Source organism: Mercurialis annua, linkage group LG4 (assembly GCF_937616625.2).
Source record: "Mercurialis annua linkage group LG4, ddMerAnnu1.2, whole genome shotgun sequence".
In the NCBI taxonomy this organism is placed as follows: Eukaryota; Viridiplantae; Streptophyta; class Magnoliopsida; order Malpighiales; family Euphorbiaceae; genus Mercurialis; species Mercurialis annua.
In genome coordinates, this window is record NC_065573.1 from 40756188 (window position 1) to 40774663 (window position 18476).

Consider the following 18476-nt stretch of genomic DNA (forward strand, 5'->3'; position numbering starts at 1 on the left):
AATCTTTTCCGGCAGCTGCTGAGTTCGTCTCTGTGAGAGACGACCTGGGTTCGTCTCTCACAGAGACGAACAGTTCGTCTTTAAGACGAACCGACTCGAACCCAGATCTGGGTTCGCCGGAGAATTTGAAATAGGTGGCGGGTGGGTTTCGGGCGGTTGTTGTTGGGTTTGGGCGGTGGTTGATGAATTTTGGGTGGTGGTTGGTAGAGGTGGAGGAAGACGGATAGCGGCGGCGGTGGTATAAAAAAAACCCGATGAATTTATCTTTTAAAATTTAAATTAACGATTTAATTAAAATAGATTAATTAGGGTTAAATATTTAATTAGATTAAGTTAATTAGGGTTAATTAGAGTTAATTAGGGTTAATTAGAGTTAATTAGAGTTAATTAGAGTTAATTAGAATCTCACTCTCCAATTAGGGTGCCACATCAGCATAGGGGTGTTTTTGAAACGGTTTTGACAAGTTCAGGGTAAAAGTGATCCGGTTTCGTTAATTTGGACGTTTTTGATACTTTGTGCCAAGTTCGGGGGGTAAAGTGATACTTTGTTCAAAAGTAAACTAATAAGGGTCTCACATTTTTATTTATTACATTAAAAACAATTTAAAAGAACCAAAAAAAAGTGGGTCTCTTATTGAGTGGTTAGTGCATACCAACCACTCAATAAATATTGAGCACTCACAATGGAAAGTGTTTAATACCAACCAGTTATTGAGCTTTAAACACTCCCCATTGTGGATGCTCTAATAATGTTATAATATCTTATTAAAATGACGGCAAAATTGTAATATCATCATTAAAATTTGAATATATTTATTACTACTGTATTATAATTTTGCTATCATTTTAATAAGTTGTTATAACGTGATTGATTTAGTCCATGGATGATGTGGTAGATTCGGTATACCTAAATATTTCTCTAAGTTTAAAGATAAAAATAAACAAAAAAAATATTATATTGAGATGAAAGATGAATATAATTAAATTAACTGAAAGGAATTGGTTAAAATTGTAAAGAAAATGTTAAATTTAAATAGATTTTTAAAATTTGAAAGCTTTAATTAAATTTGCAAGAAGTTGTAAAACATCAAAATTTGAAAAAATAAAATAAAAATTGTATTGATAAAAACACGATTAATTAATGGTATAATTTTTAATATTATTATGGAATTATGAGTTCGAAGACCAACAATTATTAAAATAATACACTCATAAAAATGTTAGGTGAAGTTGTTGGACAACAATAATTTTATGCAGTTTTAACCGTCCGGTTTAACCAAATTAAATGTTAATTGACGGTCAATTTTATTTAATTTTTTCTTAGAGATAAAAAAAAATTGAAAAATTATAAGAACCTAAAATTACTTCATAAAATCATTCATCTTTTATTTATTGAACAAAGTCAACGCACCTCCCTGAACTTATAACACATGATCATCTAACTCAATTTATACTTTTTTAAGCAACCAACCCCAAAATTTTTCATTTTTAGATCAAACATAATTATATTTTTAAAACGCGTAAAATACAAATCGGAGGTGAGAGATGCAAAATAATAATTAGATGTTTTCCTAATTATTGCGATATAGTTATTCTAAATCTATTTTTTAAAATAAAAATATAAATTATCGGGTTATTTGACCCAAAAATAAAGAATTTTAGGATTGTTTGTTCAAAAAAGTATAAATTGGATTAGATGATCTCGTGTCATAAATTTAGGGAGCGCGTTGGACTCTTTGTCCTTTATTTATTAGATGTGATATATGTATTAGTATTCATTTCTTGAATTGATGACGAAATTGTAAATGGACGGCCATGATAGGTTCCATCACGGATTTTGTTTTTAAACCCTAACTCTAGGGCTTTATGAACCGACAGAAAAAGCAACTTCTGTGCACGCGGCTGTACAAGAATAACTCCTCTGATTCACTCCGAGTCACAGACACATCAACTTTACCACTTGCAAAAAAAAAAAAAAAAAAAAAAAAAAAAAAAAAAAAAAAAAAAAAAAATTGGAATAAAGACAACAAACTATCAAAAGCAACTTAATAAGCAATCGAGATGAGCAAATTCTCAAAAGATCATTGCAATCAAATTTAAACAACAGTTATCTTTGTGTTGGAGAATGAAGGTAGTAACCGCTACAATGCGCTAGAAGATGATCTTGATTATCATAATCATGAGTACTCATCATCAACTTTTGAAGAAGCAGAAAGTAATTGTGACGAGGACACCGATTCCGCCCGCCGTTCATTATCCATTGCCGCTCGCCAACAATATCATGCAAAATGAACCCATTCGGAAGAGCAACCACCACCGTAAGTAAATTAGAGAAATAACCGCCATCCATGAAGAAACTGTGCAATAACCGTCCTTGACAATTTGTTGATTGTGGGATCTCTTCGACGACAACAGCGTTAGCAAAGGCTACAAGATCACATACAGAAGTAGCATGACCTCCACTGCCTGCGCATCCACCCACAGTCTCCTGCATCTTAACTAATTTGACAGGTTTATTAAAATTGATTTGTGAGACAAAATTATGCATGCAATTGGAGTATTACAGGTTTGATCCACTATACTCATTTTACTTTATGGTTCTATTTTGGATTTTTTTAAATGTAATTCACCAAATTAGTCTCCTGTTTGTTCATATGATTCTTTGTTTTTGACTTTGTTTTTGTTTTTTACTATTGAAATTATAATAATTAATATTGATAATGCTAATGACTATTATTGGATTCAGTTTTTTAAATCTATCCAATCTCTTACTAAATTTTACAAATAATTTGATAAAATAATTTAGATCTGATGAAATTATTTGCTAAACATATGAATCAACATTTCTACGAAATAGTAACTTTTCAAAGAGGTTAATGAATTTCAGAGACTATTTTTTGTTAAAAACTCATTGTTTGAAACAATTAATCAAATGATTTGCAATTTAGATCTAATCAACATTACAATTCATATATTTCTATGCTTTGATAAAATTACATAAACAGTTTTTTTTTTTTTTTTTTAAAATAACCGCCATCTTACCAATTGTTGTTCCTGCCTTTTGCTAATGTCCAATATTTTATTTCATAATTTAATTTAAAGTTGAAGTGTTAATTATTCAACTCATAGTTATAGAATTTTATAGAATCTGAACTGGTTTTTGATAAGGAAATATATATTTCTTATTAAGTTTTACCTATTAACCAAAAGAACAATCTCAAAATTGCTACAAGTTACAATTAACAATTTGATTTAATTGGATATTTCATATCATTGCCAATTCTTATCAAGTTGATTTTGATAATTTGTTGTTTCTATTCCATCCCCAATTGGGTGTTTATTTCCTCTTTATGAATAAAATATCACATATAAATACTATTTTATAAATTAGAATTGCTAATATTTTCTTTGTTTGTGTTTTTTGGTTTTTTGGACATGTACATCTAAAATGGGATCTCCAAGCATTCATTCTCTCCATCGTCAATTGATTCAATCATGTGTTTCTACAAATCAAGGTGATATTTATATTATGTCATTATATGTCAACAGTAAGTTGGTTTTTCTATAAGTAATTTATTTATTTTTGTTGCTACCGTTCGTTTAGCAAATTATGCAAGTTTTGCTTTTTAAGTTGTTAAACGAATGTGCATTTGGATGGCTCAATTAGTAGTCGCGAAGTCCACTTTATTTTCCTGTGTTTAAGAATGGTTCATCATCTTCATGAGGTGGCCATTCTTCTCATTGTTATATATTGTTATCTTTGGCAAAAAAAAAAAAAAAAAAAAATAAAAATAACAAAAAAAATCAAACGTCACCAAAAAAATTTCCTGATCCGGAAATCAAATTCATTCCGCCATTAGACTGTGTTGATTCAACACCCAAAAAAGAAAAAATGGAGCCAAAGCTGAAAATAGAAATAGAACAAACTGTTAGGGAAATCATAGAACAATCAGATATGGAAACCACGACAGAAGGTCAGATTCGTAAAATAGCGTCGCGAAAACTCGACCTTGACCTCAATCAATCGGAATACAAAGCCTTTGTTCGTCACGTCGTTAATAACTTTCTCGAAGAACAACAGTCTAAAGAGGAAGCACGTAACAAGGAGCCTGAGTATGACGACGATGGTGATCTCATCATTTGCAAGGTCTGTTTTTTCTTTTTTTTAGTTTTAATGTTTTTATTTGAGCTTTAAAATGTTTGTTTTTGATTTGGAATTTTTTTGCAGCTATCGGATAAGAGAAAAGTGACTATTCAGAATTTTAAAGGAACTACTTTAGTGTCTATTAGAGAGTTCTACAATAAAGATGGCAGAGATCTTCCTACTTCTAAAGGTTTTTATTTTTCTTTTTAATTTTGTTATCTGAGTGTTATGTTAAGGTTTACATTGTCCGAAAACCTAAGTGTCCAATATATTTTTAAAGCGGGACATGTTGATTGAATGAAGTATCCGTGCTTACTAGTTTGTTATTAATTAAGAAATTAATTTAACTGAAAATGCTATACTGATGGTATCAGATTAGTTAAATTATTGTACTATGCTTGTTACTGCCAAGAGATTATAATGTTTGGGCTTCTTGAATTAGTAATTTGGATCAACTGTTAAACTGAATTAGACTAAACTAAACTGTGTAAGGTTTAATGATATGCTATGTTATATGAAGTTTCAGTCTTCTTATTTACTGCATTTCTGGATTGCAGCGTGTTATATGATGTGCTCAAGCTGCTTGTTTTATGTATAATATCAATATATATTTGATTTGAATTAAAACTAGGTTTATTTCTTACAGTGACGAATAATTTAGCCTCAACTGTGTGTATTGTGTCTCTTTGTTATGTGTTGAAATTGGAAATTCAACTGTATTTCCACTGGGAGATAGTTGATATGAACTTTTCGTGCTGCTAATATGAAAGTTCCGATGGTACTGATACTACTGAACTTCTGCTATTTGTTCAGGGATTAGCTTGAAAGAGGAGCAGTGGGCTGTCTTAAAGAAGAACATGTCCGCAATTCAGGAAGCAATTAGAGAGATGAAAGAAAGGCTGTGACAACTTGCGCATATTTTGGTAATGAAATGTCGGACTCTTGTTCGGCATGATGACTTTTGAACCTTGTTTTGTGGACCTTGTCGTTTCGACAATGCAGTTAAGTAATGCATGATGCTACTTTTGTGGATTTGTAATTTGTAATGCAGACATTGCTAGTTTCTAACTGCTGGTATGGTCCTAATCTATGAAATTGCCTTTACTAAATGTTTACATTGCTTATTAGTTTTTCTTTGAGCATTAGTTGTGGAGATGAATTCTAATATGGTATACAAATACAGGAAATAAATATTTTTATTTAGTGCTTGTTTTCATCAACATATACAGTTGGCTTGGCCACTCTGGTTCTGGCCAAAACGAGACTGAAACCGCCAGGCGATTTCATTTCAGGAACCAAGACCGAAACAAAATGAAGGCTAAACATTCTGTCCATGTTGCTTCTTAATAGGAGCATTAGGGAAGCAAAAAGCAAAATTAGTGTTCACTGCTCAGAGACCTAATACTACGAACCAATAACATAAGAAACAATGACAGTTATGTCATCTTGTTTTCCTCCAGGATTATTACGTCCAGCCTTGGTAGAAGCTCGTGAAAACGGAGTACGAGCATTTCTATCCATTGAGGTTTTATAGGCATACTCAGCTACTGTCCAAGCAATATCTTCTGGAGCTAAACCTTTCTCTATCCCACTTCTTGCTGCTGCTTCAATGCGACCTTCAGATAAGTTATCAAAGAGCCCATCAGTACCGGCAATGACAACATCTCCGGGTTTCATTGCGATGTCGAACACCTACATTTGAAGGAAGCAGTTGTATGCATTAACATACTATTGGAAACTATGCATTATATAAATGAAAACGGCGAAGCAGGAAACGGCGAAACCATATATTTTTTATAAAAAAAATAGATAGAATTTCAGAGTTTCCAAATTGTTTCTAGAAATGGAGAAATGGAAATGAATATGCGATATGGGTTATCCAATCAGACATACCTGTGCTTTTTTTGGACTGTTAGCAGGATCATTGTTATTTTGCAGCTGATATGGGTAGTTGAAACGATGTTGTTGAATTGGTGACTTGTATATATCTTCACCCTTTCTTATCAGCATAAATCCACTATCTCCCATATTAACCACCTTCAAGCTCTACAGCAATGAACAACCACAACCGATTACATATTACAATTAGGGTGTCAAATAGTTGGTGGGTCGAGTTTGAGTTGTACCGTACCAATCCACTCTAGTAGTACGATTGTGGTTAACACAAACACAGATCCTGTTAGTAATCGTGTCAACACAGAAATTAACGAGTTATGCTTGTCAAATCGTCTAATTCAGTGAGTCGATTAACATGTTTATTATGTATGAAATGAATATGGATCATATCAACACGCCACGTTTAATCCATTTATTTAAATAGTTCGAATATGATTAACACCAATATGACATGTTTAGTATATTTATTGATAATGTGTTGGGTCAGGTTACCATACGACACGACACGTTTTAAAAAACGAGTTGAATAGGCTTGTGTGTCAATCCGTACACTACGTGTTTTAAGCCATGTCATATATAGATTGACTCACATTTAACCTCAACTCTAATCCATTATTTTTTTCGTGTTAGTTTAATCATGTTCACGTCTCATCATCCATTTTGACACTCCTAATTCCGATCAAGGAGAAAAAGTAAGTACGTACATTGTTTTGGAGTGATAAAATGCAAGCAGTAGCGGAGCCTTGAGATTTAGTTGCTGACCATGCTTTTTGCAAGACTCTGCTAGGATCAACTTCATCGTCCGGTTCCTCTCGGACAGCAATTTCAGCATTAAGTATAAGTTCTCTTGCATAAATTCCGGCGTCGACGCCTTTACGAGACCAACCACCGACACCATCTGCTAAACCAATTGTTTGCTTCTCAAGATTGATAAAATGTGCATCATCCCCTTGAGGTTTTGACTCTCTATCTTTTGAGATATAGAAAGACCCTGATACCAGCATCAATTTCTCTCTGTTATAATTAGTGTCACTAAAAAAAAAGGAAAAAAAAGTGTATTAATGCATATTCCAATCATCCTTAAATCATAAAGGTCACATACAAATAAAAGTTTAACGTTTCGCATTTCTAGCGATTTATGTACGAAATAATGTCGTTTTCCTTTTGCAGTTTTTAGCGAATGGAAATCTCATATAAAAAATCAGCTGGGTTTCTATATGAAACAAAAATAAATTTTGAAGGGGATTGAAATGAAAATATCTCATCAATAATAACAATAATTCTCATTGTTTACTCTATCAAACACTATATGATATCATTGATTTATGTTTTATTGTGATTTGTGATATTAAAAAGAAAAAGAAAAAGCAAGCGTAATGAATTTGGGCATACTCATCTATGTAATCATAGTCTATGTCTTCATCACAAATTAAAATGGCGCTGTCGGCGGAGGACATAGCGGTGATCAGATCGGAGCTGTTCACAGAGGAAGAGGAATAAACGTGAAGAGTATTTCGGAAGATTTTGTTGAACTGAGTAGTTAGGAAGATAAGTTACTGTATGCTGTTAGAATTCAATACAGTCAAGAATACTCATTAAGTTAGAGCAAATTACTTTTAAACCCTCTGTATATGTATAATTTACTTTATTTTATTTTATTTGAAAATCAAATAATATGAATTTTTATTTTTATTTCGTTAATATTTTAATTCTTTTGTATATTTTTAGTGTTAGTCAGCTAATTACAAAAATTTAACTAAAAGTTTAATTTTAATATAGTTCTTTATACTTATTTTGATTCAAATATATATAAAAATTATATTTTCATAAAATTGAATAGTTTCAAAAATCCAATTTGATAAATATTCCTTCTTAAATTTAAGATTTAAATTTTACTTCATTTTTTTTATTTTTCTTACTAAAATATTAAAATATCAATAAATACTTTTAAAAAAAATTGAAGTGTTAATAAATATTAACTTAGTAAATTGAAGTCATTAAATTTAATAATAATAATTATATGATTTTAATTTTATACATATTAAAATGAAAGGTTAAGGACTAAATTAAATTTTAACTTTTTAAATTAAATCTTTTAATTTAACTAATTAAATAGAAAAACTAAAACGTTAGCAGAAATAAAAGTAGAAAACCATATCAATTGATTCTTTTAATAAATGGAAAAAAATATAGATTATGATATATATGAGAGACCAAAGAATTATTTGTTCATTAATATATTAGCGATAAAATCGTAAAACAACTAAGATTTTTTTAAATACTAATAATAATAATAAGGCGATGTTATTAGGTCAGAATCAGATCGGTCATAAATCAATAAAAATTAGTTTCAACCCTTCAAGTTGTCACTTTATCAAAAAGCTTAAACTTACATATTTTGAAGAAAAAAAATTAATTTACTTCCATCTATTTATCATAACATCTGAATTAGTTTCTTTAGTTTTATATTTATATTTATATATACTTTTATTTTTTTATCAAAATCTCTATATTATATTTTTTTTCTATAAATAATTATATACTTTCATAAAAAAACGGAAAAAGATTAAAAAAATTTAAAGTTGAAAATTTTAATTATTGATATTGTAATGATGTTGTTTTGGTTGATAAGTTGAAACTCTAATTTTTCTAATTTGAATTTTAGAAAATTATTAGAGTTTGTTACTTTATTTTTAACTGATTGTAATATCAAAATACTTATAATTATTATAAGGACTTAAAAACTCTTTATAAAAAAAAGTTTTTGATAATACCTTTTACCTTCTATTAATTACTTTCTGGTATTTTTACCCAGAATTATTCTGAAAAAAATGAAATTCTTTTAGAAATAATACTAGGGCCTAATCATGAAAAATATTTCATTTTTTCGAGTATAACATTACTTTTAAAATTTTAAGTTATAACTAAATTTTTAATTTTTAATTTTAATTATATTATTTAAATTGGAGTGAAAATTGCTCAATATATATTATTTCATAAATTGAAATTTTTAATGGTATTAAAGTAAATTTGAATAACATAAAACAATATAATATTTACATTTAAATTATTTTACACTCCAATTGAAATAAATGGTAATTAAAACTGAAAATTAAATAATGAATTAATATTGATGATTATAAAAATTAGGATTATAAACAAAAAAAGTTAAAATATATTTTTTAAATGATTGAATATAATAATAATAATAATAATAATAATAACAATAACAATACTCTCTTTCTCTCTCTCTCCATTCTGTTCGTCAATTTTCTAGTTTTTAATACACAAAAAATGTTTCTTTTGTATTAAGACACATTTTCCGTTTTTATCCTCAATATTAATAAATTTAATATATGTGTTTGTCTTTACCATATGTTTTCTTGCGTGTTGAATTTGTGACACTTGGCAATTTTAAAAGGAAAGTTTCTTATCAAATAATTACACAAAATGCACTAAGGCCTAGCCCAAATAGTTAAGACTTTTTAAGTGCATTTTTAAAGCTTTGGTTTCAAATTTTAGTAAGATCATATAAAATTTGAAAATCTAACTAGTAACCATAAACTAATAACATAATTAAATTCTACCTCAGTCCAAAAATAATTACACAATATATTTTACGTCAATTTACGCAAGTTTGTTTATAAAATAAAAATACAAACATAATTGCTATAATATATTAAAAATTACATTTTTTTTCTAAAAACTCATATTTTTATAAAAAACGGACAAATAAAGTATTCATAAAAAAATGACGCACAATTTTCATAAAAAAGGACACACAACCAAATCAAATATTCAAAACAATAAACTCGGTATAGCCTAAGAAATGCATGATTCCACTTTTAGTGTTGCAAGATCATGATCGATATAGCCCTAAGAAATACGTAATTCCACATTTACTGTTGCAAGATCATGATCGATCTTTAATTTTGGATTCGTATATAAATTATAATTGATTTGTACGTCATCAGAATTTTTATCTCAAAATGGAGATAAAAAGTATAATATAGATCATATCTATTAGAAAGTTGAAATAGGAAATTAAGTAATAAAATAAAACATTAGAAGTTTTAATAGATGTGACAACAGTTTTCATGCCTGCTCTTATATATCAATGAGGAAAGATCAACAGAAATACTATTCTAAACTTCTATTTTTTTCTTTCACGAAAAAGAACACACACATAAAAGCTAGCATTAAGCATATACATGTAATTAAACATTACATTTACCTTATGCATTGCTTATATTTACATCATACTTAGAAGTCAGTTCTTCTATAACTATAACACTAAATATCAATATTTATTTCTTCCTATGATCACTAGGCCACACCTTAAATATCCGTCGCCAAAAAATTCGCATCCGGGTTATTTGTGACGAACAAATTCCGTTGGAAAACGTAATTTCCGACGGATATTTCCATTATCCTGACGGAAAATTCCATCATGAATCCGGGTTTTGATGATCAATAGGAGACACCTTGAATACATTTGATAATATGCTATGCTTCCATGGCACTCCCCAAGAACTTTTGCTTTTCCTAGGTGCTATAGTAGCTGAACTTGCAGCAGCCATTCTCATCTTCTCGATCAACGCCTCAGTGTTCCCTTGTTCAGACAAAATTTCCTCCAACTGCTTGGAACTTATTACCAACTTCACTTTCCAAACTCCATCACTTTGTTTTGACCGCAGAACCTCCATGGCTGGACCAACCAGTGCTTCTCCAGTGTCGCTTCTGTCAGGAAATTCAGCAGCAAGAGCAACCCCTTTTAGAGAGCAATTCCCCATTTTCAAAATTTGATTTACAATTTGAAGAATATATCAAATTTGCATATATATATTGAGTGGAGAGACAGTGAGAAGTGATTGTCAGAAGAGACAATGCGATTCTGCTATTTTTCAAAAATTAACCTTAATCGGCGCCCATGTGACTACAGACCGTTGAAACCATTAATTTAAGTTAAAAAGATGGAAGTGATGTGATCTAAGGCTAATAACACCAGAATATATGGTTAATATATAGTAATAGTAAGACACAGACAATTTTATTAGCGGCTAAGTTCAAATTTCTGTGCTAGGGGGAGTGTTTTTTCCATTTTTTTTACCTTCGATTCTCAAGATAGGAATCTATAAACTGCGACAAAAAAATTATGGTGCATCTGTATTTTATAAATTTGTCCTAAGAACGCACGGACAGAAATTATTGCGTATTCCATCGTCATCTATTGTCGAGTTTCTTTTTTAATTAACATATTAGTATATTAGATCAAACTTTAAGGCATTACGAAGCTTAAAACATTTTCATAAATAAATGACATCATATATGAAACTGCAATCCAATTTAAAAAATTGACCACAATATTGATTAATTTTATTCTTTTTCTGTTCCGATAGAGTTGTTCATTTGCTCTATGTTTTAAGAGTGTAGATGGTATTCAAACAATTTCAGCACTTAAAATGCGATGTTAATTTCTTTAAAAGAATTGTTTAGTTGTTTATTATTTTTAAAAATATCAATTGTTTTTTCTTTTGAGATTTTTTTTTTAATATAATATAAGTAGTATTTCATTTGCATCACCAAATTATCAACCATTCAAAATAACTCCTGGGCCTTATTTCCAATTCCAAGAGGAGTGAATGGTAAGAGAACCTCCGGCCCATTTTAGATGGCTTAATATGTAGTTTAACTTCTGAATTTGTATTTTTTTTATCCATCTCACCTTTAAATTTAGCATGTCACTTATCGAACCTCTGAACTTGTTAAATAATCCTATTTGACTTATGAACTTGATAAATACGTAAATATTGAACCCCTCCGTGTCCACCTGTCACTTGAAACATTTTAGAAAAAATTGTGTACGGAGGGGTTCAATGTTTACGTATTTATCAAGTTCAGAGGTCAAATTGGATTATTTTACAAGTTCAGAGGTTCGATAGGTGAGACGTTAAATTTATGAATTAGATGGGTAAAAAGATGCAAGTTCAAGGGTCAAATTATATGTTCAGCCTATTTTAGATAGTATCAATGCAAAGCTTGAATCTTTTTATTTCTTTTTCCGGTATATGAACATATATGAGGTGCTCTTAGTGAATTTTAACTATAAAACAACAATTTTAAATTTTTTATATTTAGATTAATTCTTATTTGAGCCGAATATTTTTTTTACAGGAAATAAAATTTTATGTCTAAATTTTAAACGGATACATATCAAATCCGTAATCTCATTTAAACTAAAAAAATGACAAATCAACTCACATGGGTATTAAGATTTGAATCTTATTAGTAGTAGTATAATGAGAAAATTAGGAAAAATACTCTCTTTTTGAAAACAATATGATTTCCTACCTCAACAAGAAAAAGATAGAGAAAATACCTCACCCTTTTAATATAGTTATTTTTTTACTCTAACACATGTTTATATTATAATTATACCTACTTTTTATTATTATTTTACTCTAATCATATTTCTTTTACTCTTATCATATTTATTATACAACCTGTCACTTTCTTCTCTCTCTTTCTGTTTCTTCTCTCTTTCTTCTTCTTTCTTTTCTCTGGTTTCTTTTTCTTTCGCCATTTTTCTTCTTCTTCTTCTTCTTTATTCTTCTTTTTTCTCTATTTTTATTCTTTTCTTCTTCCTCGTTCCTTCATGGATTCGCCGTCGCTCCGCCATCGTTTCGCCGTCGCTCCGCCATCGTTTCGCTGTCGCTCCGCCGTTCTTTCATATTTGATTTTAGCGATTTTTTTTTAATTCGTGGTGTTCTTTCATATTTGATTTTAGCGATTTTTTTTTTTAATTCGTGGTGATAAATACACTTTATTTTAACTTTCAGATTTAAATAAATTACTCTTAATTTTTTTCAACTTTAGATCTAAAAATCTGCATAAAAACGATGTTATGATGAAAAAAAACGATTTTCTGCCAAAAAAACAGCATCTGATTATCATATAATTATCACTGCATTATCATGTCATTATCATAAAACTGAAGAAAAAAATATTTTTTTAATAAAAAAAGTCTGATTATCATATGAGTATCACGGCATTATAACACTATGATAACTAGATGATAATGAAGCATGATGATAATTGGATGATAATGTATGTGAAAATATAATTACAAAAAATTCATGATATTAGTGATAAACAGATGATAATTAAATAATAAAGTTACGATAATAGTATTGGAAAAAAAATTATATAAAAATTATGATAACTAGATAATAATAAAGTATGATAAGGTTATGATAATTGGATGATAACGCACGTAAAAATATAATTACAAAAAAAATCATGATAACCAGATGGTAATTAAATAATAAAGTTATGATAATTGGATGATAACGCACGTAAAAATATAATTACAAAAAAAATCATGATAACCAGATGATAATTAAATAATAAAGTTATGATAATAGTATGATAATATGATACTTATAAGAAAAAAAATTACATACAAATTATGATAATAAGATGATAATGTGAAGATAATAGTACGATAAGGTTCTTATCGATAATAAAATGATAATAGTATGATAATATGATACTTGCATGAAAAAAAATTACATAAAAATTATGATAATGAGATGATAATAATCTGCTACATACAATACTGAAAATGGCATATGATAATAAGATGACAATGCAATATGATACATTGATAATTATATGATAAGGTGAAACTGTGATAATTATATGATAATGTAATACTGTGATAATATGATAATGTATTTTGTCTAATATTATCCAGCAATATCATCACATTATCATATAATAATCTAATACATACGATACTGATAATGACATGATAATAAGATGTCAATGCAATATGATATACTGATAATTACATGCTAAGGTGAAGCTGTGATAATCATATGATAAGGTGATACAGTGATAATCATATGATAAGGTGATACAGTGATTTTATCTTATATTATCCAACAATATCATCACAGTATCATATAATAATATGCTACATACGATACTAATAATGACATAATAATAAAATGCCAATGCAATATGATACACTGATAGTTACATGCTAAGATGAAGCTGTGATAATCATATGATAAGATGATACAGTGATAATCATATGATAATGTGATACTATGATTTTTTATTTAGTTAATATAATTTTTTAATATGTTATTAATATAATAAAATTTCTAAATAGTAGCATATATTTTTAAACTATAAAATATTTAATAATACTAAAATAAATAAATAAAAAATATTTTATTTATTAGTAATTTATAATCTCCATATTTGTTAATTTAAAAAATGAAGAAATAAAAAAAATAAAAAAATTGGACATTTGAATAAATAAAAGAAAATTTAAATTTGTTAATAATTTGTAGTGGCCCATGCATGAGAGAGAGAGAGAGGGCAAATGGCACATGCATGAAGCAGAGAGAGAGAAAGAGAATGTGTCAGAGTGCACATTTTATACTCAGAGTAAAATTTCAATTTTTTTACACACGGGAGTATAAACACAAAAGAATAAAAACCGTGATGTATTTTTATTGACTTTTCCGCTTTGAGGTATAAAACCCTATTATTTTTCTTTTTGAGGTAAATTTCTAAATCTCTCTAGTATAATTCGCATTTTTGTCATTGTATGAAAGAATTATCCTTCACACCTATAAGGCTACAACCACAAACCCTCCCCCAAGTCACCTATCAGTCCAAGACAACCATGCACACTAAATCCATCTCATTATTTGTCACCAATATACACTTCCACTTGGCCAATCCACACACCATACACCAATCTTAAGGCTCAAATCATATTCCAACTCACACAATTACACTCTGATTATGAAACTGAAGAGTATGGTTGAAGATAAAGCAAACTCCACCACAAATTAAACCTCATTCCTCTCCTGCCTACAAAACCCTACAATTCATTTCTTTATTAAGTTCAATTTTTCATCATCTTCTCCAACACAAAAATATTCGAAATATGGGATGCACCTCCTCAAAGGCAGTTGACGCCACCGCAATACAAGTGTACCGACCACCGCCCTCAAGCTTTGCTGTTTTTGATATCAACTCAATTCAAGAACCATGGCTCGCTTTCGATATTTCTGCTCAAGAAAACCAAGAAAAACCTAACCATGTTCCTGCTCCACTTCTTGAAAAGCTCAACAAGTTGGAATCCGACACTCCTCATTCTTGGGACGAGGTTAGCAAAGTCCTGGAAGATCTTAAACCAACACTCCACAACAAAAATAACCTTCTTGCCCTACCAGCACCGCCACTAAAGGCGGACGCCATAAAACCGCCGGCGAAAGATAGCTCCGCTGAAAAGAAACAAACCCTAAAGAAGAACGCGTCTTTTCATACACTTGAAGAACTCGACACCAAACTATCTTCAAAAGAACCAGAACCCAAGAACCACTTCAGAAAAACAACTGAGTCATCATCACCAGTTGTTGTCGAGCCACAAACCAACTCAGGAAAAGTCATCAAGCCGTTGAAAGACAACATATTCATATTAAGAGACAAGCAAGAAAAAGAAAAAGAAGGCAAATTAGCGAACTACGACAAAATCAGAAGATTCGACCCGTTAAGTGACTACCCAGAGAAGATTCCACCGAATGGAGGAGCTGACTCAGTGGTAATCTACACGACAACGTTGGGTGGCGTACGCAAAACGTTCGACGATTGCAACCGTGTAAGGTCATTGTTGGAGGGACACACAGTGCTGTTTGACGAAAGGGATGTGGCGTTGCATGGTGGTTTCCTGAACGAGTTGCGAGAGTTGCTGGGTGAAGAAGTGAGTTTGCCTAGGGTTTTTGTGAAAGGAAGATACATAGGTGGAGTTGATCATGTGGTTGAGTTGAACGAGTTGGGTAAACTCGGTCGGATATTGAATTGGGCACGTGTGGAAAGAGGGATAGGAAGACAAGCGTGTGAAGGGTGTGGTGGAGCGAGGTTTGTGCCATGTTTGGATTGTGGTGGGAGTTGTAAGGTTGTAGTGGATGGAGTTAAGGAGAGGTGTGGTAAGTGTAATGAAAATGGATTGGCCCTTTGTCCTCTTTGCCTTTGAAATATAATTTTTGTGGTGTTTTTTTTCATATTTATAAATATATTTAAATTAATTATTGATTTTTGCCATTTTATGGCTACAAGTGGATGATGTGATTGGTGGTGGTGGTGGTGGTGGTGTGGAGGAGCTTCTAAGTTTGTAAATTATTTATATTTCATGTAATGCTTTTGAATTTTGATATACTAAAGACCATAATATTAGATTTAAGATAAATTGTAAATTTGGCTGTAAGCCTATAATGATATAATGCTTGTATGCTACTCTCTTTCTTTCCTTCTACAACTTTACATTGAATTGTACTAATTCATGGTACTAAAAAGTTTGTGTAACTAAATTAACATTAAATTAGTTTCAAAAATTAATATATATTTGTACAAGTCGTAACTTGTAAGCCTCTGTAAGGAGCGAAAGTCACATTTATTAAGTAACAAAAGGGATGAAATATTAACTCCAATGCACATGAGTTGATAAGACGCTTTTCTAATTTAAATGAGGTTGCAGGTTCGAACCGTATTCATGTATGCAACCGTTTAAAATTTGGGGCTAGAACTTTGCCTCCCGCTATCCGTCTATAGTGGGGATTAATCAGAATATGAAAGGCTTAAAAACACCGTCTCATAATTGGAATCTGTTCAAAACATCTCATGATGATACCGAAAAAAAGGAATGGAATATTGCTTACAAATAATCTCAAAAATCAAATCCTTAAATTCTTAATCAATAATTTAATGAAATGAGAAACAATAGATAAAAGGTAAAATTAATTAATATATCCACAAAAAGGATAAATTAGCTAATATGTCATGAATAAAAAAAATTAACAGTCTGGTCCAACAATGTCACATTTTCAAGAAATTATTTCAGAGAAACAAATAAAATAATGGAGAATTTAATTAATAAATTTAAGATATACTTCAATATTTTAAGGAGAAATTAATTTTTTATAAAAGAGTTTAATAACATAAATCTTAATTTGCATAAGCTTAAATAAATAATTTCTTCAAATTTTATGAATTCTTATGTATTAATTATCTATTATAAAAGTAAATGAAGAGACTAATGTATTTATACGGATTCAAGCCGTATTTTTTCTGTACTACATAAAAAATTTATACAATAATACAATTCAAGTCGGCGTACAAAAATCAGGCATTATGCGTTCGACTTTAGGTTGGTCATTTGAGATAAAATTAATTGTCCAAACTCGGCTCAAGACAGATTGAACTAGGGGTGGGCATGGACCGGTTAACCGGTCCATGAGGATAATTTGTAAACCGGTCCATTGTAATACGGTTTTTAAAATTAAAAACTTAAACCTAAAATTTTAAACGGTTAACCGGTAAATTGGTTAACCATAAAAAACGGTTCGGTTTTTCGATTTTGCGGTTTTTAACCATATAACCATTAGAAAAATTAAAGACAAAAAAAGATATATTTTTAATTCTATTTGATTTTTTAGCAAACAAAAAAAAACTATAGAAATTCAAATTATATTAAAAAAATATAAATCTAAACTATCTTATAAATAGTTAAGTCAATGCAAATATTTAAAACTATTATTATTTACAAATAATTTATGAGTAATATTAAAACTAGGTTTGTATTTTTTGAATTTTTTGTAGTGTTGTTCACGTCCACTTTCTACTATTTATAAACTTAAATATTCCTATTTTTGTTAAGTAAATATTTTAATAAGGAAAACAAATTTCTTTTACAATATTTTCATATATAAAATCTCCTAAAATATATAAATATTCCTAAATAAAATATATGTCAATATATTTTTATATTTAGATTTTATTGTGTATATTATAAAATCAATATTATTTTATAGATCATAAAATATATCTTATTAATTATTAAAAATATATGAATATATATATATATATATAAACCGGTTAACCACGGTTTTTAAAAATCCAAAACCTAAACCTAAACCATTAACCATGAAAACTAAAAATCAAAACCTAAACCTAAACCGTTGGACTGGTTAACCACATTTTCCGATTCGGTTTTTCGGTTTCGGTTTGGTTAATCGGTTTGACCGGTTTTTTTGCCCACCCCTAGATTGAACTGATACCAAGACTCATAATCAGAGCTAACCGCTTCTAAAGATAATATATGTACTAATATTTATCTTCCTTAAAAAAGTTTAAATTTAAAACATTTATAATATATGGTTTTATTTTTATGCTAAATTACTATATTAAATTCAAAATTCTTATATTATCCCCGATTAAAAAACTCCAAAAAGAAATAATATAATTGATTACAATTTCAGTTAAATTTTTCTATTAGTATTTAATAAAAAAATTGAGCGCAAGGTTTAAAATTTTGCAGTTACATTTTTTCTATAACACTTAATAATAAACACTCAAT

General features: G+C 29.4%; 4 protein-coding genes across 5 annotated transcripts; 2 read left to right on the forward strand and 2 right to left on the reverse strand.

Annotated features, from left to right (window-relative positions):
• The first annotated feature begins 3775 nt into the window (after positions 1 to 3775).
• LOC126677978 (RNA polymerase II transcriptional coactivator KELP) lies at positions 3776 to 5253 on the forward strand. Its single transcript, XM_050372801.2, has 3 exons — positions 3776 to 4147; positions 4229 to 4334; positions 4958 to 5253. The coding sequence occupies exons 1-3, from the start codon at positions 3893 to 3895 to the stop codon at positions 5047 to 5049; spliced, it is 453 nt and encodes a 150-aa protein (XP_050228758.1). The 5' UTR covers positions 3776 to 3892; the 3' UTR covers positions 5050 to 5253.
• Positions 5254 to 5322: 69 nt separating this feature from the next.
• Positions 5323 to 7611, reverse strand: LOC126677976 (probable protein phosphatase 2C 55). 2 transcript variants are annotated; one of them, XM_050372798.2, is made up of 4 exons: positions 7433 to 7611; positions 6745 to 7072; positions 6038 to 6190; positions 5323 to 5836 (listed from the first exon to the last, which is right to left on the reverse strand). In XM_050372798.2, exons 1-4 carry the CDS (start codon positions 7495 to 7497, stop codon positions 5549 to 5551), a joined length of 834 nt encoding a protein of 277 aa, XP_050228755.1. In that variant the 5' UTR covers positions 7498 to 7611; the 3' UTR covers positions 5323 to 5548. The 2 variants fall into 2 exon arrangements, with proteins under 2 accessions (XP_050228755.1, XP_050228756.1); XM_050372799.2 differs by having other exon boundaries at positions 6745 to 7031; positions 7433 to 7599.
• A 2567-nt stretch (positions 7612 to 10178) lies between these two features.
• LOC126679170 (uncharacterized) lies at positions 10179 to 10956 on the reverse strand. The gene has a single exon (XM_050374123.1). The coding sequence runs from the start codon at positions 10831 to 10833 to the stop codon at positions 10489 to 10491; it is 345 nt and encodes a 114-aa protein (XP_050230080.1). The 5' UTR covers positions 10834 to 10956; the 3' UTR covers positions 10179 to 10488.
• A 3807-nt stretch (positions 10957 to 14763) lies between these two features.
• On the forward strand, positions 14764 to 16357 carry LOC126679433 (uncharacterized protein At3g28850). The gene has a single exon (XM_050374459.2). It carries the CDS (start codon positions 15009 to 15011, stop codon positions 16095 to 16097), a length of 1089 nt encoding a protein of 362 aa, XP_050230416.1. The 5' UTR covers positions 14764 to 15008; the 3' UTR covers positions 16098 to 16357.
• The last annotated feature ends 2119 nt before the right edge of the window (positions 16358 to 18476 follow it).

Bases quoted from the DNA above. Each gene is read 5' to 3' on its own strand.
- LOC126677978 (XM_050372801.2), top strand. From the start codon at position 3,893: ATGGAGCCAAAGCTGAAAATAGAAATAGAACAAACTGTTAGGGAAATC. The intron at 4,148-4,228 runs GTCTGTTTTTTC...ATTTTTTTGCAG, and splicing joins GTGATCTCATCATTTGCAAG to CTATCGGATAAGAGAAAAGT. The intron at 4,335-4,957 runs GTTTTTATTTTT...CTATTTGTTCAG, and splicing joins AGATCTTCCTACTTCTAAAG to GGATTAGCTTGAAAGAGGAG.
- LOC126679170 (XM_050374123.1), bottom strand. From the start codon at position 10,833: ATGGGGAATTGCTCTCTAAAAGGGGTTGCTCTTGCTGCTGAATTTCCT.
- LOC126677976 (XM_050372798.2), bottom strand. From the start codon at position 7,497: ATGTCCTCCGCCGACAGCGCCATTTTAATTTGTGATGAAGACATAGAC. The intron at 7,073-7,432 runs GTATGCCCAAAT...CTTTTTTTTTAG, and splicing joins GACTATGATTACATAGATGA to TGACACTAATTATAACAGAG. The intron at 5,837-6,037 runs GTATGTCTGATT...CTTCAAATGTAG, and splicing joins ACAGTCCAAAAAAAGCACAG to GTGTTCGACATCGCAATGAA.
- LOC126679433 (XM_050374459.2), top strand. From the start codon at position 15,009: ATGGGATGCACCTCCTCAAAGGCAGTTGACGCCACCGCAATACAAGTG.